Source organism: Rattus norvegicus, chromosome 10, assembly GCF_036323735.1.
Source record: "Rattus norvegicus strain BN/NHsdMcwi chromosome 10, GRCr8, whole genome shotgun sequence".
NCBI classification, from domain to species: domain Eukaryota; kingdom Metazoa; phylum Chordata; class Mammalia; order Rodentia; family Muridae; genus Rattus; species Rattus norvegicus.
This window is the reverse complement of record NC_086028.1, coordinates 36,498,039-36,521,781: the sequence shown is the minus strand read 5'-3', so window position 1 is coordinate 36,521,781 and position 23,743 is coordinate 36,498,039. Positions and strand designations below refer to the sequence as shown.

The 23,743-nt window shown below is 44.2% G+C and overlaps 1 protein-coding gene across 1 annotated transcript in view; it reads left to right on the top strand.

Moving 5' to 3' along the window:
* Nucleotides 1-23,743, top strand: part of Sec24a (SEC24 homolog A, COPII coat complex component) — a 75,261-nt gene that overhangs the window by 3,522 nt on the left and 47,996 nt on the right. Inside the window, exons 2-3 of the mRNA NM_001105780.1 lie at nucleotides 2,084-2,838; nucleotides 17,618-18,082. Of these exons, the coding sequence (NP_001099250.1) occupies nucleotides 2,742-2,838; nucleotides 17,618-18,082 (562 nt within the window). The 5' untranslated portion in view covers nucleotides 2,084-2,741. The remainder of the gene's footprint in view (nucleotides 1-2,083; nucleotides 2,839-17,617; nucleotides 18,083-23,743) is intronic.

The following is a 23,743-nucleotide window of genomic DNA, read 5'->3' as shown; positions in this document are numbered from 1 at the left end:
TTTCAGGCTCTACCACGCCTGGCCTCTCCTCAGTTTCTTAAAGCCGACCAGTCGGAAAGGTAAACTGCACTCAGAATCTTAACCGGAGTTTGTGTGTTCATAATAGCAACAGAGAAATTTAGGAACGGAACAAAGCTGTTTACTTATTAGTAAACTATTTATAGCTATTTAACTGATTTAACCAATCGGGTTGTTTACTTTTTAAAATCTGAGCAGAGATATTGCTTAAATGGGACAAAGTTCAAAGAAAGCTTTGATTTAACCAAATCAAACCACCGTGCCAAGGCCAACAAACCGAGATAATTCCAAAGGAGTTGAATATAAAGAGAAGATTAAACCCATAGAAGTTGGAAACCATGCCTTAAGCGTTTACCTCTTTGAAGAGAGGCCATTTTTTTTCCTCCTGACCACATGCAGCTTCGGCAGTTTCTGAGTTCTATTTTCTCTTTAAAGCAAGCCTTACATTCTTTTTTGTTGTTGTTGTTGTTGTTCTTGTTTTGTTTTACTGTTTTTAGGTATTTGGTTTGAGATTTTATCATAGATATTCTTAGGTGAAAGTTTGATTAAGGGCTGGAGAGATGGCTCAGCAGTTAAGAGCACTGACTGCTCTTCCAGAGGTCCTGAGTTCAATTCCCAGCAACCACACGGTGGCTCACAACCATCTGTCATGAGATCCAATGTCCTCTTCTGGTGTCTGAGACAGCGGCAGTGTACTCACATAAAAAATAAATCTTTAAAAAACAAAGTTTGATTAAAAGTATCATCTTCCACCAGGAGTCATGGCTCGTGCCTTTAATCCCAGCACTCAGGAGGCAAAGGCAGGTGAATCTCTGTGAGTTCGAGGCCAACCTGGTTTACAAGGTAGTAAACAAGAGCTATACAGAGAAACTGTCTCAAAAAAACAAAACAAAACAAACAAAAGAGTATCATCTTCATCCTAAAAAAGCCTACCTGGATCTTGTAATGGGGGATGGGGGAGTGGAGAGATGGCGCAGCAGTGAAGAGCACTGGCTGTACTTCTACAGGACTAGGGTTCCTTTTCCATCACCCACATCAGGGTAGGTCACAACTGTCAACTCCAACGCCAGGGGATACAATGCCCTCTTCTGGTCTCTGTGGGTACTGCATACACATAGTGTAAATACTCCTTTGTAGGAACCCGTACACACAGAAAATAAACTTTAAAACAATCTTTTTTTTTAATTGTTGAATTCCACTCACAGCCAATATATTTTAGTATGTTTTGAGGTAAATTTAATAAAACCAGGTTAGAATAATTTTGTATATGTAGTTACGCTTGTTTCGTGGGTCTGACAGTAGTTTTAGCTTGTGCTCTTTTTCTGTAATGCTTCGTAGCAGGCATTAAATAGTAAATGAATTAGGTCAGATGTACTTTCCCCTGAGGTTGTGAAACTCATGGCCTAATACATTTCAATCAGCAGCACACATCTGTGAGGACTTTGTCATCTGCTTGGAGCAGGAAAAACCAAAGTGGAGTGAAGGTAGCCAAGATCACTACTGATATCATTAATTATGTTGCGTAACCAACCAGTTTCTACTTCTCTGTCGCCTTAAAAGTCAAGGTCTGGGGGTAAAAATAAAAGCAACTTACAAACTACTTGCCCAGAACGTAAGTTTGAATTATCCGCCTCAATGTAGACTCCCAGAGGAGGAATTAAAAACTGCCTTTAATTTTTTGAACTCAGGGCTTCTTCTCACAAGGTTAGGCAAACTCTTTACCAGTAGCCTACATCTCTTAACCCCTTTTTTGAGAAACCGAGTCTTACGCTGATCCAAGTGTGGTGAATGGGCTTCAGGGTGACTATGCTACGAAGAAGCTAATGTCAAAATTAATCTTAATCCTCCAGATGAAAAGAAAAGGCTTCCTCCTTAACGTCGTCAGAAATTTAAACCTTGACCCAGGGTCTTTACTCAAGCCCTGGCTGACCTGACTTTCGAACTTAGAACGACACTTCTGCCTCGACCTCCCGATTGCTACCATGTCCCGCCCATGACACTTTGACATACACACGTATTGTAACATCTCATTTTAAAACTCTCTGGCACTCTACACCTGGCATAGCATCCGCTGAGCCACCAGCGGAAGATGATGACATCGGTCGTTTCAGGTAATCCTCAAAGATTCCCGGAAGAGGAGCCCGGTTTCTCCTATCCCACCCGATCGACTCTAAAAGTCCGCACCACCCTCAGATCCCCGGTCTGTCAAGAAGGTGACGTTCTCCATGCCGGGGATTTTCGTAGTGGTGACACAGGCTACTTCCGGCGGGCGGCGGGAGTCAGTGACGTGGCAGGCGAGTCTGTGCACGGTCCTCCCGGCCAGGACACGGGACTGTCAGCTGGCCTCGGGGCAGCTCCCCGGGACAGAGAGCACGGCCGCAGCCTCCAGCCGGAACCGGAAGTGCCACGTGTCCCCACTGTGCCTGCGCGGCCGGCGGCTCCGCCCAGGGCCTCCCTCCTCTCCGGGTTCGGCTGCCGCCTCCGAGCCCGGCGTTCGCAGCCCCGCCGGCCTGACTCCGGAGCCTCTCCGAGCCCAGGCCGGGTCGTGGCCGCCGGCGGGCTGAAGAGACCGAGACGCCATGCCTCGACTTTGACGCGCCACCCCCGCGTGTTCCGCTTCTCCAGTTTCAGCTCCCTTCCCTCGGCTTTCCTGTTGGAGCTCTTAGGATCGGCGCTGCGGTCGACCCCGACGGCTCTGTCCTACCCTGAGATCCCCGGGCGCCATGGCCCAGCCCAGGATCCCGGCTGCCCGCGGCGCCGCAGCCGGCCTCCAGGCCCAGAACGGAGCCGCCTCAGCCTCGGGGTCTCCCTACACCAACGGTGAGTGCCGCACGGGGGCGGGGAGGACGGCACGGCTCGGGCCGGGGACAAGTCCTAACCCGGTCTGCCGCGGCGAGTGGCAGATGACGGCCTGGCCCCTGGAGCCGCGGTGGACGTGCACCTGCAGACCAGCGCTGGTGGGACTGTTTCATATGTATTTATAGGTTCAGCCTGCAGACTGTAAGCACCTGCAGTATGCAACGTCTGCGATAAACAAGAGGAGAAAAAGAATCCTAGACGAAATCAGTTCCCTTATGGAGGTCATAGTGTCTGGGTGTCATCACGCTCTGCGCCACCTCAGTCCTGTGTCCTAGAGGGCAGGGTTCATTTCGGGTCTGCAGGCTCGAAGTGTAGGGGGTGGTGGCGGGCCCTGCTTATTAATTTGAGTTTGCACAGATGAATGAATGACTTCCCCTTTGGCAGACCCCTTTAGCACTTGCTCATCTCTCCAGGGATCTTTCTTCAAGGATTTTCCTATGACTGTTCCTGGGCAGTCCTTTTTAGTTTTCCAGTTGTGGAAGAACCAAATACATGGGTGGCTAGGACTTCTAGGGTTCTCCTCTTCATGTAGGACATTAGTAAGTCACAACTCTCTGAACCCTAGGAAAGTGTACATCTGGCACTATAATTTATCATTTGGCGGGAGAATATCTTATAATTGGATACTTTGTCTAGAATTCCTGAAGCTTTCCTACAGTGCGACTTGCTAAGCTTATTTTAATTGTTATAATAAAGACTCATTTTCTGCCTACTTACAAATTAGCCTACAAATCTTTGCTTTATGGAAAGAAGACAGGGAGAATAATACTAAAGTACTTACTGTGCCCATTTGAAGTTGGAGAAAATAGCCAGTGACTAAAATTGCTGGTTACAATGCATTTAGAGGAGACTACTGTTTTCTTTACAAAGAGGGTTCTTTGTAAGACTTAAAAATGTCTGTGGGTAGGCAGCTATGTGGGCAGGGCAAGAGAAGCGAAGAATCACTGACAGGTTGTTGAATTGTCTCTTAAGTTTATAGTAACAGATTATGTAAACTACATTTTCTTCTGTGACACTGACATTTGCACAGAAGATGCAATCCCTCACTTTAAGGTGAAAACAACTAAAGATGTTTCTTGTGTGGGTTTTTCTTATGAATTGCACTTAAATAACAAATTCTGTATATGTGCCAGTAAGCTTGCGAGCAAGCAGAGCTGTCAGGATTTTGAAATGTGGCAGGAATTGTATCAGGATGTTAGGCTGTGCTGGAGACATTTCATTGGCTTTTTTGTTTGTTTTTTTACTCTGTCTCGCTCTTTTCTCCGGTTGGCCTGAAACTTGTGGCAATCCTCCTGTCTCAGCTGCTCTAGTGCTTGGATTACAGAGCCGGAGTTTCCGTATCCCATGTACTTCGTTAATTTGGTCAAAGCTAAACATGCACCTGTTGCACATCTATGTTCTGACCTTGGGCATAAGAGAGTTCGGATTGTTTAGAGCCATTTGGGAGTTCAGATATGGAACTGGTAATTGTGGTTCAGGGTGGTAGCAGCTGGAAAAAAATCTGTCTGATAGAAGGAGCAGAGATAAGACTAAGAGTAAACGGCTTGAGCTGTTACGTTTGCCTTTTTCTAATTTGATTTTTTTTTCCTCTTGGTTGTTAGGGTGATTTTTTTATTATTATTTTTTTTCTACTTTTGAGTTTACCATATAATTACATAATTTATACCTTCCCCTCTCTCCTAGGTCTTTTTTTTTAAAAGGATTTTTAAAAGAATTATATATTTATTTTATTTATATGAGGACACTGTAGCTATACTCATCAGACACACCAGAAGAGGGCATCAAATCCCACTACAGATGGCTTTGAGCCATCCTGTGGCTGCTGGGAATTGAACTCAGGACCTCTCTGGTCAGTGCTCTTAACTACTGAGCCATCTTTCCAGCCCTCCCCTTGGCCTTTTATAATAGCTTTCTTTATTGATTTTTATTTTATTGAAGCAGGGTAACATAGTGAGTTCCAGGCCAGCCACAAAGGCTACATAGTGAGAGCCTTTCACCCCCCAACCCCCTGAAAAGGTATTATAAGAAATTGAGATGAGCTTCTTCTGATGGCACAAGTGTAACAGCCCTGGCTATCCCTGAACTCATTCTGTAGACCAGGCTAGCCTGGAACTCAGAGATTCACCTGCCTCTGCCTCCCAAGTGCTGGGATTAAAGGTGTGTGCCACCACAGCTTGACTATAATAACTATTTTTAAAGTTTTTTGTTGTTTTATTTTGAGTCAAGGTCTTACTTTTTGGATGTGGTTGGCCTGGAACTTCCTATGTGGACCAGGCTGGCTGGAACTCAGAGATTCACCTACCTCTGCTTTCCAAATGCTGGCATTAGAGACCTGTGCCATCAGAAGTAGTTTATCTGAGGTTATAATACCTTTTCTTGGTGTGTGTGTGTGTGTGTGTGTGTGTGTGTGTGTGTGTGTGTGTGTGAGAGAGAGAGAGAGAGACAGACAGACAGACAGACAGACAGACAGACAGACAGACAGGGGCAGGCTCTCACTACTCACTGTGTAGCCTTTGTGGCTGGCCTGGAACTCACTATGTAGGCCAAACTGGCCTCAAGCACTCAAAGATTCATCTCCTTCTATCTGCTGAGTGCTGGGATTAAAGATGAGCCCAGCCTATAGTGCCCATTTTTTAAGTTTGTTTTTAATGGAAGTGTTGTCAGTCAATGGCGGATATCCTGTTAGGTGGTTGTTTGTTCATTCTTTAATTCTGAGAATAGGGTTGTGGTACTGAATAGTACTGAATGTAGGCTCAGGAGGTGAAATGAGAACAGTCGCATGCTGCAATCTATACTTGCTAAACTCATGCAAGTCAGTAACTGCTGCTTACACATTCTATTTGGGTTTTGTATACCAAGCTAGCCTTGAACTCAGAGCATGCCTGGTAGTTCTATTTGAAAATTCTTAAGATGTTGGTTTAATGTGCGTGTATAAGTTAACATGTTACAGTACAGTTAGATCTTAAGATATCATTTAGATTTAATCAAAACAGCAAGAATGACTATTTTCATTTTCTATAAGTTGCTTTTTCTGCTGTATTCCTGGCACCAAACCATTTTGCTCTCTGATAGGTTGTTATATTGTATCACAACCTAGATTATCTGTAAAGGTTTCTAATAATGATTTGTATATACATGTTTCTGTTGCAAAAAATTGGTAGTGAGACTGTAAGACAACTATCTTATCCTGATGGCCGTGGTCAGGGTAAAGGAGACAAAGGCTCCATCTTTGTGTACACCCTTTGCTGGCTGTTTGACTCAACTTGCCAAGCAGAGACTGAAGCTTTATTAACAGGATTTCTTTGTAAAATCGATGTAATAGTTACCTTTTACATATAGAGTTAAGGCTGAGAGGGGAGTTTTCTTTCTCTTTCCCACACTGTAATTTTATGAACTAATGTCTAATGTTCCTCAGCTTGTAAGCCCTGTAACTTAGAGCCCACATAGAATGTAGCACATTTAAGAGTTACTAATCTGGGGGTGGGAGAATCAGTGGTTAGGAGCACCTGCTGCTGTTGCAGAGGACCAGAGTTCCAGTCTCAGCACCACATAGTAGTTCACAAGCATTTCTACCTTCAGTCCCAGGGTAGGTCTCCATCACTCTCTTCTCCTCTGTGAGCAGCAGGTGGGCCTGTGGTGCAAGATATACACACAAAAAATACCTATACTTTTTTTTTAAATAGCAATTTTGTTGAACAAAAGTTTTAGAATTAGGTGTCTTGCCATTCAGTTCAACGAACTGATTTATTGATATTCATAGTAAGATTATGTGTATTGATTTATTCATAGTAAGATTAGAGCACATTTTCAACTACAGTTCAGTTTATTTTAAATCTTGTGTGTGTGTGTGTGTGTGTGTGTGAGAGAGAGAGAGAGAGAGGGAGAGGGAGACGGAGAGGGAGAGGGAGAGAGAGAGAGAGAGAGAGAGAGAGAACCTACATAGGCCAGAAGTGTTGGATCCTATAGAACTGGAGTTGAGGTGACTGTGAGCCATCTGACATGGGCTCTGGGAATTGAAGTTGGGTTCCCTGGAAGAGCAGTACTTGCTCTTACTACTACTACTACTACTACTACTACTACTACTACTACTACTACTACTACTACTACTTCTTCTTCTTTTTCTTCTTCTTCTTTTTAATTTGCCAGGACCCCTTTTTTTTTTTTAAAGATTTATTCATTTATTATATATAAGTACACTATAACTGTCTTCAGACACACCAGAAGAGGGCATCGGATCTCTTTACAGATGGTTGTGAGCCACCATGTGTTTGCTGGGAATTGAACTCAGGACCTCTGGAAGAACAGTTGGTGCTCTTAACCGCTGAGCCATCTCTCCAGCCCTGCTCTTAACTTCTGAGTCATCTCTCCAGCCCACATTTTCAACTTAAAAATATTTTTTATTTGTGTATGTGCATACATTCATGTTTCTCTGCATGTGTATACAATATATATAAATTATATACACATATAAGCTACAAACGTGAAGGTGCCCTCAGAGAGTAAAAAGGAGCATCAGATCTCCTGGAGCTAGAGTTACAGGCAGTTGTGAGCCACTTGATATGGGATGGGTGCTTGCCACTGAATTTGCGTCATCTGGAAGAGCAGCAAGTTCTCTTAATGGCTGAGCCATTGGTCCAGCCGCTTATATAGGAAGTCTTTAGTCATGAAACAGGCTGTGAATAAAGGAGATGTCTAGTCTCTCTAGTTATTGTGGCCGAGCTCCATTGTTTTCAGAATGGGCAGTAACTGGGCTCCCAAAATTGGCTCTGTGTATCTCTAATATCACACTGTAGGCCAGGTATAACACTCAGTGTAAACCACCTCTTCAGCATGTACAAGATTAAGTTCAGTGCCCGGCACTGCAGAAGCCACAAAGAATGTACTGTTGCATGTAGTAACCATTGAATTGCTTCTGTCTCTGCTGACAGAGGGAGGGCTCTGGAGAGACATAGTAACAGGCTCGCTGTTCTGTTACAATGCTCTCAGGCACTAGCCAGTGGCACTGTGAATGTCGTCTAATTACTTACCTACTCTTCTCCTTGATCCCAGGACCCAGATACTTGAACTAGTGTGAGAATCCAGATCAGGCCCTTGTTTTTGGACCCTTTAGACCTGTAACTACAACAAATAGTTGCTGACAATTTTAAAGATTGTTTCATGCTTTTTTTTCCCTGTTTCTCTCCCCATCTGAGTTTTAAGTAAGGCGTAACTGACTAATTTCTTTTCTTCCTTTTCTTTCTTTCTTTCCTTCCTTTTTTTAACCTTTTGTTAGCATTCTGTTCTTATTCCAACATGGACCTTCCTGTTGTGTCATTATTATCTGTCGGTCTCATAGTCCTGCTCTCTTGCCTCCTGTGTGTGTATATGCATCTAACAGGTGTTTCTGCTTGTAAGGCAAACATTCCACCACTGAGCAAAATCTTGAACTGTTTATAAATGTCTTGTAATTCCGGAAGTTTAACTTTGATTCTCAGAATTTGCTTTCCTCCTTTTGTCACTGTTTTGTTTTATGGTGCTGAGGAGCAAACCCAAGCTGGACATGGCTAGGCTAAACACTTCATTGTTGAGCCTCAACCCACCTCCACCCCTACTTTGTAAATGTGTTCGTGTTCGTGTGTTCCTGAGTTCACACCAGCAGAGGCCAGAAGAGAGTGTCTACTTCCCCGGAGCTGGAGGTGCATGGACTTGTGAGCCACATGATGTGGGTGCTGGGAGCTGAACCCCAGTCATCCGAGAGAGCAGTGAGTGCTCGTACATCCTTAGCCCTTTTTTGTTTGCTCTTTGAGGCTGGGTCTCATAGCCTAGGCTGACCTCAAACCAACTGTGTAACGAAGATTCCCATAAATTTCTGATCCTCAGGCCCCTACCTCACAATGTTGAGATTATAGGTGTATCCTGACATGGCTTTCTTCCCTTTGTTTTCTTTGACAAATTCTTCAAGTAAAGCATGTATTTTGATTAACAATGTGAGATGAGTTACTAAGTTAGAGTCCCTGGGGCTAAATCTACAGACAGTTTTGCACTGCGGAGTGGGTATAGGAAATTGAACCCAAATCCTCTGTGAAGAATAGCAGTGCTTTTAACCACTTGGCCACCTCTCCTACTTCCTGAATTAATTTTAGATTAGTCATTCTTTTAGGTTCATGTGTGATAGTTAGCTAATAGAAACTGCCTGCTAGATAGTGATTCAATATATTAGTGAATGAATGGCTTGAGAATAAGAAGGGCCTCAGTCTTTATCCTGTTTAGAATTTTAAGGAAAACTATTTGGGATATATCTGCTTCCTTTATGTTTTGTTTATTTATTATGTGGATTTGTTTATTATTGTGAAGATTGAACTCAGGGCCTCATGTGTACTGCGCAGTCATTCACTCTACCAGTTAGCAACGTCCTCACCCTTCTGTAATTTTAAATTTTGAAACATAGTTTCAGTGAGTTGTTCAGGCTGGCCTTGGGCTCATTTTGTAGCGGGGGTAGGCTTTGAACATGTGATTCTTCTACCTCAGCCTCCCAAGTTACAGACTTGAACTGCCAGGACCAGCCTCCTCTTCTATGTGGACTTCACTGTGAAAGAGGCAGCTAATTCAGTGTGTTCTTAAGTGTTTAGGAGGCTTATAAGTCAGATTTTTTTTAAAGTTTTTTTAAAGAATTATTTATTTATTTTATGTATATGAGTACATTGTAGCTGTCTTCAGACACACCAGAAGAGGGCATTGGATCCCATTACAGATGGTTGTGAGCCACCATGTGGTTGCTGGGAATTGAACTCAGGACCTCTGGAAGAGCAGCCAGTGTTCTTAACCACTGAGCCATCTTTCTATCATAATTTTTATATTGTATAATGCTATCAGAAGTAGTCTTTTAATTTTATGTTTGATTTACTGGAGAATAATATATCATTATTTTAAAAGTTATATATATTAGTGGGTTTTTCTGTTTGTTTTGGCATTGTTAGGGATTGAGCATATAGTCTCATATAACTAATAAACAGGCTATAATGGAGCTAACACAGCCAGGCATTCCTTTCCTCATTTTAGAACTTTATTTTGAGACAGGATCTTGCTAAGTTGCCACAGCTGGCCAGAATGTGTGTGTGTATCTATATGTATGTGTACCCCTCCCCAGATGTGTGTGTGTGTGTGTGTGTGTCTGGATGTGTGTGTACCCCTCCCTGGATGTGTGTGTGTGTCTGTATGCATGTGTACCGCTACCCCACCCTCTGATTTTCCCTCAGAACAGAATCTTACTATGTAGCCATGATTGGCCTATATCACTCTATGTAGAACAGGCTGGCCTTCCTTGGACTTGATGGGATCTTCCTCCCTCTGCCATCACGGTGTTAGATTTACAGATGTGTGCCATTACATCCAGTTCACACGTGCAGTTTCTACAGTCCATTACAAAATCTGTGTGAGCTGTCAGTACCTGAGGCATATACTCTTTCAGGTGCTAGGAGTCTGTTGAGTGAGTTACTGGTTTTTGGTCAGTAGGGAGAAGTGAAGGAGTCTCCCACTGTATCTCAGGCGAGCCTCTAACTCACGACAGCCTTCTGGTACCTGACTCTGAAGTACTGGGATTACAGGTGTGGGCTACCTAGCTGGGCTTCTGTTGAGTCTTGTAGAATAGACATTTACTACGGTTAGACCTGGGGTCTAAATCTGTACCCTTGTTGCAGATTCTTCTTTGATTAGGAAACTGCTGTTGGTGTGAAGCACTTTTTGCACTGAATTGACTCTCTTTCGCTTTACTTCACCTAACTTGACCTCTGTGGTGGTTTAAGTGAAAATGTTCCCCATAGAGTCATAGAGGGGCACTAGTAGGAGGATGGCCTTGTTGGAGGAAACGAGTTAACAGTTACCTGGAGGTTTCAGATATTCAAGGTAGGCCCAGAGCGCCTCTCTCTTCTTGCTGCCTGTGGATCCAGATGTAGAACTCTCAGCTCCTTCTCTATTGCCATGTCTGCCTGGGCTGTCTCCATGCTTCCTGCCATGATAATAGTATAAACCTTTGAAGCCGTAAGCCAGCCGCAATTAAATGTTTTCTGTTGGAGCTCGGTGGTTTGAATAGACTTAGCCCAGGGGAAGTGGCACTACTAGGAGGTGTGGCCTTGTTGGAGGAAGTGTGTTACTGTGTAGGTGGGCTTTGAGGATTCCTGTGGTCAAGCTCCACTCAATTCAGAAGAGACCCTCCTCTCTTGCCTGCAGAAGACAGTTCTCTCCTGGCTGCCTTCCAATCAAGCTGTAGAACTCTCAGCTCCTCCAGCACCATATCTGCCTGCGTTACCATGCTTCCGGTCATTGATAATAATGGACCAATCCTCTGAAGCTGTAAGCCAGCCCCCATTAAATGTTTGCCTTGGTCATGGTGTTTCTTTCTTTTTCTTTTCTTTTTTTAATGTTTATTTATTTTATGTATATGAGTATGCTGTAGCTGTCCTCAGACACACCAGAAGAGGGCATTACATCCTATTACAGATGGTTGTAAGTCACCATGTAGTTGCTAGGAATTGAACTCAGTACCTCTGGAAGAGCAGTCAGTGCTCTTAACCACTGAGCCATCTCTCTAGCCCTTATTTAGGGTTTTTAAGGCAATCTCACTGGTGGAATGAGGAGGTGGGCACTAAGGGGAAAAGGATGACTGTAATAGCCGCCCCTCCCCCAGTAGCTTTAAGGTAATGGAGTACAGAAACAGTGATGGAGAATAAATCGCCCAGCAATTGGTGTGAAGGGAATGGTGTGTGAATGGTGTGTCCAAGCACCTGTGAGGTCAGTGGGGTAGGAGGGGCACCACTTCCTGGAGGACACTTACTGTTGGACCAGGAAGAGGTCAGGAGTAAAGGAACAAACCCTGCTGCTGCTCTCTGCTTTCCCTCACACAACAGAGAGAACCCTCTTGTGACCACGCTGGGTGTGTGCACAAGCAGTTCTCCAATGGCTACAACTACAGCTCAACCTGTCCTGTTCAGTAGTGACCCCATCCACCCAGAGATACCCCAGAGCCTTCAGGTCACATAAGCATTTCGTCCCATAAGTGGCTTCAGATGCCAGTACCAAGTCAAAGGTTTCTGACTTGTGCTTCTGATTGGCTATATCAGTGAATCCCATGGTCCTCCTGCTTGGATGCAGACGTTTGGTAGACAGCTCACAGAACTTGAAGAAACATTTATAATGGACAGTAGAAGGAGTTCATTGAGCAACCAGAGTCATAAGAGCAAGCAAGTGTGGGGAAAGGCAACCCCTCTTAGACATCTGTGTCTTCAGCAACCTGGAAGGTCATCGCATATACAGGATGGGATAGTTTCATGACAGTGACCAGGTGTGTAGTATGGAGTCCCCTGCCCCTTATTTTGAGACAGGGTCTCTGCCACCTAGGCTGGCCTCATACTCTGGTCATAGAGATCTTTCTGCCTCAGTTTTCTGAGATTATGGGCATGGGGTACCACACCTGGCATTGGTATGCAGATTTAAAGAAAACAGTCCTTCCCTCCCTCCCTCCCCCCCCCTCTCTCTCCTTCTATCCCTCCCTTCCTCCCCACCTCCCTCCCTCCCTCTGGTGTGTGCGCTGTGTTGGGTAGCCTGTCCACATGCTGCGGTGCACACATGGAGAGGTCAGAGAGTGTCTTTGGTGAGTCGGTTCTCTGTTTCTGTTATGACTTCAGGTTGTTAGCTTGCATGGCAAACACTTTTACCCAATGAGCCATCTCAGTACCCAGATTTCAGAGTATTCTACCCCTAAAGACAAGGCAAACCCTTTAGCAGTCACTGTAGTGCCCCAGCCATGAATCAGCCTTTGATTCTGACATTATATATAGGTTAATTATACAATGCATGTATAATTAGAGTCTCCTCTGTCTTCGAATTAAAAAGGTGTGTGTGTGTGTGTGTGTGTGTGTGTGTGTGTGTGTGTGTGTGTGTGTGTGGTGGTGGTGGTGGTGGTGGTGGTGGTGGTAGTGATAAGTGAACTCAGGGCCTTTATACATAGTAGACAGATGCTGTGCTCCAGCCCCAACATACAGTAATATTTTTAAGGTTTATAGCATTTATAATATGTTAGCAGCACTTTGTTTTTATGACCAAATCATATCCCATTGTACAGATAGATGTATCCCACTGGGTTACCCTTGGTCTGTTGATGGGGTGCTTGTCTCCATTTTGGAGACATTAGTCACTGTTCTACTGCTGTAAAGAGACGCCACGGCCAAGGCAGCTCTTTAAAGGGAAGCATTTAATGGGGACGTGCTCAGTTTCAGAAGCTTAGTCATTGTTGTGGTTAAGAAGCATGGTGGCACACATGGCACTGAACAGTGTCTGAGAGCTACAGCCTGATCTTCAGGCCACAGGAAAAAAGAAAACTGAGCTGCCTTGGACTTTTGAAACCTCAAAGCCCATCTCCAGTGACACACTTCCTCCAACAAGGCCACACCTATTCTAACAAGGCCACACCTCTTAATCCTTCCAAGATAGTGCCACTGTAATTACTAAGCATTCAAATATATGAGCATATGGGGACATTCTTATTCAAACTACCACACTGCACTCCCTGGCACCCATAAGTTTATAGCCATATTATAATGCAAAATGCATTTAGTACAACTTCAAAAGTTCCTATATGCTCTGTTTCAAGCATTTTAAAAGTCCAGAGTTTAGCCAGTGGTCTTTAATCCCAGCACTAGGGAGACAGAGGCAGGTGAATCTCTGAGTTCTAGGACAACCAGGGCTTCACAGAGAAACCCTGTCTTGACACCCCCCCCCCCCCAATAAGGCCAAAGTCCAAGGTCTCTTCTGAGACTCATGGCGTTCTCTTAACTGTAAGCCTCTATAAAATCAAAAGAAAAAAGCAGATTACATGCTTCTAACATACAATGACACATACATTATCATTCCAAAAGGGAGGAAAGGATGTGCTAGTATAATTTTAAAGGTGATAGTTTTTTCTTTATTCCAACTAACTCCCAAATAAATGAGACAGAGACTATAAGATGTATTTACTCACGCTTTACAGCACAATAGCTGAACAGTACTAATGTATTTTAATCTTTTATCTGGCTACCTCCCAGCCAAAATCTCCGAGATACTTGCATTTTAGTACTCGTCTGGCTCTCTCTGCTCCAGGTGTATTCCCACAGTGTCTCCTTGACCCTTTCCTCATGGAGAATTCTCTTCCTCCTCCCCATCCCCCACTTCCCTGACTAGGATTGGAAGTCCAGTTCTATTTTCTTTTCTGCTCAGCCATTGGCTGATCAGCTTTTATTGATATGTCAGAGAATAAGTGTTTACACCACACTGAGTCGGGAGATATTTAGAGTAAGTATAATGTCATGCCTGGATTACAGTTGATACAGGGGCATAGAAATCAGCATTTGTATAACACAGGATAATCTTACACAGTGCACAATAACATAGCAAGGAAATGCTGGGCAAAGCAAGATAAAACCAGCAGGCCAAACTTGAAAATCTGCATCTCGGCGTCTGATATCAAGATGGTCTTCGGATCTCAACTCCTTTCGGCTTTGTCCAACACACTTCTGTCTCTTAGGTTGGTTCCTCACCTGATCTTCAGTTCTTGGCAAATATTAAAGGAGTCTGGCGTCTCCATCTTCTTGGAGTCTGCTGTGAAATCCAAGTTTCATCCTTACAGTCTCAGACAGTGGTCTCGAGGCCTCCGTGCACAGGGACAGTCCTGAGGCACATCAGGCCTCAGTGACTTTCCTTAGCCTTGGAGGGAGATTCACAGCCCCTTTCTTGTATCCGTGACTGTAAAGCCAGAACCGTGTGGCCAAAGCTGCCAAGTCCAGCTGCCTGGTGGTGCTGAGTCGTGGCCTCTTCAGTGCCCTCTACCAGTTTTCAGTTGAGGTGGTTTCCTTCACTGCTTACACTGTTCTTTAAACCCACAGATGCTTTAGGACCACACACAAATGGGAAGCCTAGCTGAGGTGGGTCTTCCCCTGACTTCACCACTCCCTTTTATTCCATTCAGCCTCAGGCTTTTCTTTAAACTTTTTATCTCCTTGAGCATTGAATTTAGCTCCATTATGCTTCCTGGTGCTCCTTTTCTCCTCCAACTGAACATTTTGTATTTCTTCTTGCCTCACTTGCTCCTTTTCACTGTATAGATCAGGTAGATGTATAGGAAAAGGGCAAAAAGCAGCCACGTTCTTTGTCAGAATATCACAAGAATGGTCTCTGGGATTAAAAGCATCGGACTTCTGAGTGCTACTTACTACTATTTCTCTTCTCTGAAATTTCTTGAACTGGGCCCCCACATTCCTTCATGCTCCTATTACGATGGCCCATTAAGCCCTACTTAAAGTATCCAACTGCTTTTCTAGTCTAAATCCCAGAGTCTTGCAGATTCCTCCATCAAACAGCATGATAGTATTGCTGTCACAGAAATACCAACCACTCTGGTACCAACCTCTGTCGTAGTCATTGTTCCATTGTTCTGAAGAGAAACCATGGCCAAGGAAGCATTGAATTGGGGACCTGGCTACAGTTTTTGGTGCTTAGTCCATTATTATAATGTGAGGGAGTATGGCAGCACCACAGATATAAGAAATGCTCTGAACATTTGCGTAAAGTGACTGCAGACCAAGGGGATTGCAAGACCACATGATAACTTTCAAATGTAGACAGCAGGGCTGGTAGCTGCATGGGTGTATATTCCCACAAGCATGCCGACTTGTTACTGCACCTCTTTTTTGTTTTAACCATCCTGGTTGGTCTAAGTGTTTCTTTTACTGTTTAGTTTCCATTTCCCATTCTCCAGTGGCTATTATGTTGAATAAATGTCTGATTTTAGATTTATTTATTTGTATGTATGTATGGAGGTATGTATGTATGTGTGTATGTACAAGTTTGTGTTAGTCTGTGCATGTGTGTGTGCAGGTGCTAGTGCCTTTTCCTGTGTGGGGCCAGAAGAAGGCCTAAGATTCCTCAGGTGTTTGTGGTACACCTGGCTTGATCTATGGGTGCTGAACCAGAGTCTTCCTGATAGCACATCTTGATAGCATTCTCTTACCTACTGGGCCATCGGTGCAGCCCCAAATTAATATCTTTTTTTTTTTTAAAGATTTGTTTATTTCATGTATATGAGTACATTGTCGCTGTCTTCAGACACACCAGAAGAGAGCATTACAGATGGTTATGAACCACCATGTGGTTGCTGGGAATTGAACTCAGGACCTCTGGAAGAGCAATCAGTGCTCTTAACCACTGAGCCATCTCTCCAGCCCCCCAAATTAATATCTTTACAAGTGGTTATTAACATGTATGTGGTTTTTTTCAAGGCAGGTTCCTCTATTTAACAGGAACTCAGTTCATAGACCAGACTGACTCCATTTCACAGTGCCAATGCCTTCCAAGTACTGGGATCTCAACCTTCTAATACCTTCCTCGTGTTGTGACCACCCTCAGCCATAAAATTATTTTCATTGCTACTTCATAACTAATTTTGCTACTGTTAGGAGTAATAATGTAAATACCTATGTTTTCCTATGGACTTAGTTGATCCATGTGACAGGGTCCTTTGACCTTCAAAAGGATCTTGAGAACTGCCAGGTAGAAGGCACGTGCCACCATGCCAGGCTCATGCATGCTTTCTTTTCTCTATCTTTTTTACAGGTTTATTTAATGTATATGAGCGCTCTATCTGCATGTATGCTTGCATGCCTGAAGAGAGCATCAGATCTCATTATCTTAATATGACTTTAAGATCCTTCTGCTTTGTTTGTTCATTCGCTTGCTTGCTTGCTTGCATATTTTAAGACATGGTTTCTTTATGTAGCTCTGGTTACCATGTTACTAGCTCTGTAGACCAAGCTCTCCTGAATCCACAGAGATCCTCCTGCCTCTGCCTCCTGAGTGCTAGGATTAAAGGTGTGCACCACCACTGCCCAGCCTTTCTGCTTATTTTTTTAATTAAGTTGTCTCTATTGTTGAGTATAACAATATTTGAAGGAGAAATTTAATAAGATATCTCTAATATTTGTTTATATGTATGGGCATTTTGCCTGCATTATGTCATATGTCTGGTGTCCTCAGAGTCCAGAAGTCATTGGATCCTCTGAGACTTAGTTAGTTTTGATAGTTTGATAGTTTTGAGCCATCATGTGGGTGCTAGGAATTGAACCCTGGTCCTTCTGAAAAGCAGCCATTGCTCTTAACCGGTGAGTCATCTCTTTAGTCCCTGAAAGTAATACTTAATACTTTGGTGTATGTGTGTGTCTGTTGTTTTGAGACAGGTTCTTAGTGTTGTAGCCCTTGGCTGACCCAGAACTCTGTGTGTAAATCTGGCTGGTCTTGAACTTCCAGAGATCCACCTGCCTCTGCCTCCCAAGTGCTGGGATTAAAGATGTGTGTCTGCGGGGTTGGGGATTTAGCTCAGCGGTAGAGCACTTGCCTAGCAAGCGCAAGGCCCTGGGTTCGGTCCCCAGCTCCAAAAAAAAAAAAAAAAAAAAAAGATGTGTGTCTGCGTGTCTGGCCTCCTTACTTGGAGAATAATGCAGAATCTCACTGTACCGTAGGCTATATTGGAATTTACAATCATCCTGCATCAGTCTTCTGAGTGTTCTACTTGTTCCCTGCTCCTAGATATTGAACCCAGTATCTTTTGTATGAACCATACTCTTAACCCCGTGTGTGTGTGTGTGTGTGTGTGTGTGTGTGTGTGTGTGTGCGCGCGCGCGCGCGTATATTGTTATATTTGTTTGCAAGGCTAATTTTTCTCCTGTTTCTTCTGAAGGTCCTGTCCAACATACACTGATGTCTTCACAAGTATCACTGAGCCAAGGATATGATTCCCAACTTCCAGGATCCTACCCTCATCCAATGCCAGCAAAGACTTTGAATCCATTCTCTGCACAGTCGAACTATGGTGGTTCTCAGGGATCTGGACAGGCTCTTAATAGTCCACTTGTGACTTCCAGTCCAGTACCACCCTCACTTCATAGTGGTCCTGTTCCCCGAATGGCACTACCTACTTCTCAGAACCCAGCTGCTACACCAATGCCTTCTGGTAGCTTTCCTCCTGGAACCAACCCCGCCCCGCCTCTGAATTGGCAATATAACCATCCATCCACAGGACCACAGACCAATCATTTTCCTCATGTAGCTCAGCCAACTATACCTGGGAATACAGATTTCACAGCAGATCATCCGTATGTTTCTTCTGGAGACCCTGCACTTCAAACCAGCTTCAAAAAGCCAGGTACTCATGGAGGATGTTTGCAATGTTAGAAAACAACTGTTTGTTGTTGTTGTTTTGTTTTAAATCAGTTAGTCTTTAAATAAGTTTCTTTTCACACCTTTAACTTAATAGACTGCTTACGTTCCTGAACTGTTGCTGCTTTTGCTTTGTAGGTATTTTGTTTTTCTTTCCTTGTAAGGAGACAAGGTCTTGTTAGTTGCCTATGATGAATTGCAGCTCCTGGACTCAAGTAATCCTCCTGCTTCAGCCTCCCAAGCCTCAGTTCTCCAGGAACTTAGATTTTTGTGCGGTCACTGTCATAGGACTGGAAGATAACAGATGCGATGGCACATACCTTCGTAAATCCCGGCTCTGGGGTACACACATGCACAACGGGCTTGGTGATGCCCTAGAAGATAGCTACTTAATGAAAGCTACTCCTAGTTATTAATGGAGATTCATTTCAAATGGTTGCCGTGTGTGACATAGTCACAGTGAGAGTAAATAGGACTTGGGTCTAATTAACAGTTGTTCTCAGGTTAGTCTTTCTTTTCTGCCTTTTCTTTGGGAAGACAGGTTGTTCTATAGTTTGGGTCATTCTTGTCCTTGAGTTTACTAAACAGTTAAAGATGACTATGAACTGAGCACCTGCCGTTAGCTCGGCAGTGTAGTGATTACAGGTGTGCGCTACCAAACCCGGGAGTGTGGTAAGTCATAGGTATGTGCTGTGCAAGTGCTAGGACCCTGAGTCAGTCTCTAGAACTGCCCCCCACACCCCCTACCACCATAAAGACTGCTTTTAGCAGCTACTAAGCTACATGCTAGATGGACAATCTGTATAGTTAAGGGAGTGTGAATAAAAGGATAGCTGTTGATACTAGTGCTTCATCTGGAAGTTGTTAATGGTTCATTTTCTCAGAGTATGTGCTAAGAATAAACCCGAACACCTCGGGCTGATGAGGTGGCTCAGTGGGCAGACGTGCTGATCCAAGCTTGATGGTCTGAGTTCCAGAACAGCCAGCAGTAGAAACGCTAACTCCAGTGAGTTGTCTCCAACCTCCTGCAAGTGTGGCCCGTGGCCCTGTGCCCCCTCTCCTTAGGCATAAATGAAGTGCTCTGGGCGTGGTGGCCCATGGCTGTAACGCAGCACATGGAAACAAGGCTGGAGGACCAAGGCTTGCCAGGGTCACACAGTGATTAAGAGTGCATGTCGCTCTTGCAGAGGACCTGAGGTCAGTTCCCAGCACTCAGGTGGGGCTGCTCTGGAGGATCTACTGCCCTCTTTTGAACTCCACAAGCACAACACTCAAAAGTCAAAAAAAAACCTTTTAAAACTCCACAAAAAACAAAAAGGACACATTAGCCGGGACTCCTTGTGACACCAGTTTTTTACCAAACTATTACATCCATTTTGTTATTTAACCATCACTGCAGAACAGAGGTGGATATTATGGGACATGTCTATAAGTCCTCTTGGAGAACTGAGGCAGGAAGATAATGAATTTCAGGCTAGCCTGGCTCTCTGTACATGAGCGGTCTTCTCTTACAGGAAAAGAAGTTTCCTAGCAATTTCTTTACAGCTGAGAAATGTGAAGCTTGAATAATTTGCCTAATGCACAGAAACAGTCTGGGAAAGCATACTCCGTAAAGACTATTCTAGGGACAGTGGAGATGGCTCAGCTGTTGAGAGTGCTTGCTGTGCAGTCCTGAGGACAAGCCAGGCAGTCCAGTGACCACAGCTCTGCGGGACACAGTGCCCTCTGCAGGCATTGGGCACTTGCACAAACGTGCACATACACAACCACAAATAATAATAAAAATAAATCTAAAGGAAAGTGAAAAACTGTTTCACCTACTTTCTCAGTTGCTCAAAAGGCTTAGGCAGGAAGATTACGAGCCTAGGATGTGGTGGCCTGCTAAGACTAACAAAGAGAGAGAGAGAGAGAGAGAGAGAGAGAGAGAGAGAGAGAGAGAGAGAAAGAGAGAGAGAAAGGTTGTGTAAACTATGACCGTGAAACTAAAGTAAATGTATGGTGTCCAAACATTCTCAGTTTTCATTTCTATGTTCTCAATTTGTACTTGAGAGTCTGGAACTAAAGCCTCTATTATCAAACTGGGTGTGGCAGTTCATACCTGTAATACTGGTAACTTGGAGATAAGCCAGGAGACTGCCAGGAGTTTTAAAGCCAACCTAGAGTATAGAATGAGGTCCCATTTCCAACACACACACACGCACACACGCACACACGCACATGCACGAACACACACGCCTGCACGCTACGATACAGAATGAGGTCCCATCTCAAACACATACACATGCGTGTGCACTGAAGAGATGGCTCAGTAGGTTAAGAAGCACTGTCTAGGGGTTGGGGATTTAGCTCAGTGGTAGAGCGCTTGCCTAGCAAGCACAAGGCCCTGGCTTCGGTCCTGAAGCACTGTCTACCATTGCTAGTAACTTAAGTTCTATCTCCAGCAGCATACACAGTAAATAACTGCCATTAATTTTTTTTTAAATGGCTAGAAGCAGTGGTGAACTCCTTTAATACCAGAGGCAGGCAAATCTCTGAATTTGAAGCTAGCTTTGCCTACATAGTGAGCTCCAGCCCAGCCCAAATTACCCAGTGAGACCCTAGCTCTGAATACAAACACACGAATTTAAAAAAAGAAAGGGAAAGGGACTCAGGTTGTCAGGCACCTTTAGCTACTGAGCCATCTCACTGGCCCATGTTTTCAGAGGACAGAACAAACTGGACTAGAGTGACTGCTCAGTGGTGGGGGTGCTTACTGCCCTTCCATCCAGAGCACTGAGTTTGGTTTCCAGCACCCTTGTTAGATGGTTCATGCCATTGGGAACTCTAGCTCAGAAGATCTGTTGCCCTCTTTTGAACACTGTGGGCATATACACACACTTGTCTCTTACACACACACACACACACACACACACACACACACACACACACACACCTAAATAAAAACATAAATTTAAAAGAAAACATATACAAGAAAGCCTGTTCTGTTTTTTTCTGCCTCTTCACCCGCACTTCAGGTAGCTTTGGGGTCTGGAAAGGCCAGTGCAGACCCTGACACTTGGTGTAGAAATGGGCAGTGTTGAGCTTCACGTGCCCAGCATGTGCCGGGCTCTGGAATGGATCCCCGCAGTGAAGAACAGGGCCACCTCGTCTCTCCTGTGCCCTGGGTCAGTGGTGCGCATGTGTAATCTTTGGAGGCAGGGCAAGTGCATCTCTTGAGAACTACTTCATAGAGAAGCCTGTTTTGAAAAATGTTTGTTTTTTTAAATCTCTTATGGAGTATAACATATTCTGAATTCAGAAATGTTCTAAAAGATCTGAAAAGCAACTGTAAACCAACTTGTGGGTTTTTTCTTTCTTTTTGTTTTGTTTTTCAAGACAGGGTTTCTCTGTGTAGCCCAGACTGTTCTAGAACTTATTCTGTAGACCAGGCTGGCCTTAAACTCATAGAGATTCACCTGCCTCTGCCTCCTGAGTGCTAGGATTAAAGGTGTAAACCGCAACAACCTGGCTTTAAATACATTTTTTTTTTTGTTCTAACTTGTGTTTTGTTAAACATTAAGCCCTCGAAACTTCATGGTTAGACAGTTTTTGGAGTCAGACGTTCTTTGTAATGCTGAGTTGGGAGTGCACCTTGCCCTCTGTCCTTTTGAATTGTGTGGACTGTCATAGATGTGTGGGCGCTTTCCTGATAGGGAGTTGCAGGGCCGCAGTCTTATCTTTCCTTTCCCAGAATCCTTGCTAAGACCAATAAGGATTTATTACTAACAAAGATTTTATCCATTGGTTCTGGAGAATTTAACAGTATTAAGATGACTTTTTCAAAGCTTTCATATTTGGTGACATTTTTTCCTTTGGTTTTATAAAATACAGGTGTTTTATAGGTAAAGTGTATTAACCGTGTCAGTAATTACAAAAACAATGAGGTTTTTGCTTTGTTTTCTTTTATAAGTCTTGAAACCAGGTGTGGGGATGCGTGCCTAGTCACCCCAGCACAGGAGGCACTGCAGGTACTCATGGCCAGAGCATTCATTGGCTGCTCTTACACAGGCCCTAGGTCTGGCTCCTGGCACCCACATCTGGTGGCTCACAGCCATCATTCCAGCACCAGGAGATTTGATGCCCTTTCTAGTCTCTGGGCAGTGCATGTATGTGCTTCGCAAACATACAGGCAAAACACCCATACATACAAAATAAAATAAATAAATCTTAAAAAAAAATAACCCAGTCCTCAGGCTGAGGTAGGAGGATCATGAGTTCAAAACTATATAGTTAGGCTCTGTCTCAAGAAACTGGAGAAGGGAGGACTGAGAGTAGAGCTCAGCTGGTAGAATGTTTGTCCATCTAAAGCTCTGGGTCAGTATCTCCAGTTCCTCAGAACCTCATAAACCAGGCGTGACAGCTTGCACTCAGGAGGCAGGAGAATCAGCAAGGTCATTGTCAGCCACAGTTACTTGAGGCTCATCTGGGCTGTGTGAAGCCCTGTTTCAGAGAGAGAGAGAGACAGAGAGAGAGACAGAGAGAGAGAGAGAGCACGCAAAGAGCTGGAGAGGTGTGACTCCATGGCTAAGAGTGTGTACTGCTCTTACAAAGGACTTGAGCTCAAGTCCCAGAACCTGCATTGTACTGAAGACTTCTATAATTCTAGCTTTGGGGGTCTAATGTCTCCTGCTCTCTACCGTCGCCACATACATATGGTGAACATACGCGCACTCACAAGCACGCACACACACACTCACATAAGTAAGTAAATCTAAAAATTCAGATTTTTGTGCATGAATGTTTTGCCTGCATCTATGTAAGCTCACTGTATGCATGGTTTATGGCATGCCAGAAGTCAGAAGGTAACATTGCACTCCTGAGACAGAAGTTATAGATGGTTGTAAAACCCAGCATGTGTTCTGGAAATCAAACACCGTTATCCACAAGACTCTATTCGTTCAGTGTGTGAGTGTGTGAGAGCCATGGTGCACACGTGAAGGTCAGAGCAACCTGTAGAAGTTGGCTCTCTCCTTTTCTTTGTTTGTAACAGGGTTTCTCTGTGTAGCTAGCACTGCCTGTTCTGGAACTCACTCTGTAGACCAGGCTGGCCTCAAACTCAGAGATCCACCTGCCTCTGCCTCTCAATCAGTCAGTCAGTCAGTCAGTCAGCCTGCCTGCCTGCCTGCCTCCCTCCCCCCACCTCCCCCCCCCCCCCCTCTCTCTCTCTCTCTCTCTCTCTCTCTCTCTTTCTGATTTTGAAACAGGGTTTCTTTGTATAGCCCTGGCTTCTCTTGAACTCAGAGCTCTGCCTGCCTGTGCCTCCTGAGTGTTGGGATTAAAGGCGTGGGCCAACACTGAATAATCTCATTTTTAAGCAGAGAGAGTGTGGATTTATTAGAGAAAAGTGCAAAGGAACGCCCTTAAGGCCATGAAAGAGCCACCCAGAGAGGAATGCCCTATAAGCTCATTTTAAGAGGTCACACATACCAGTTAAAGCCAAACAAATGAAATAAAAATTGGAGGACTAACATAATTCATTTTAAATAAAATGAGTAACATGTGCCAGGCATGGTCACACACATTGCTAATCCCAGTATGTAGAGACTGCGGCAAAGGATTACATCGTGTCTGAGACCACCCAGTACAGATAGTGAGACCCTGTATTTTT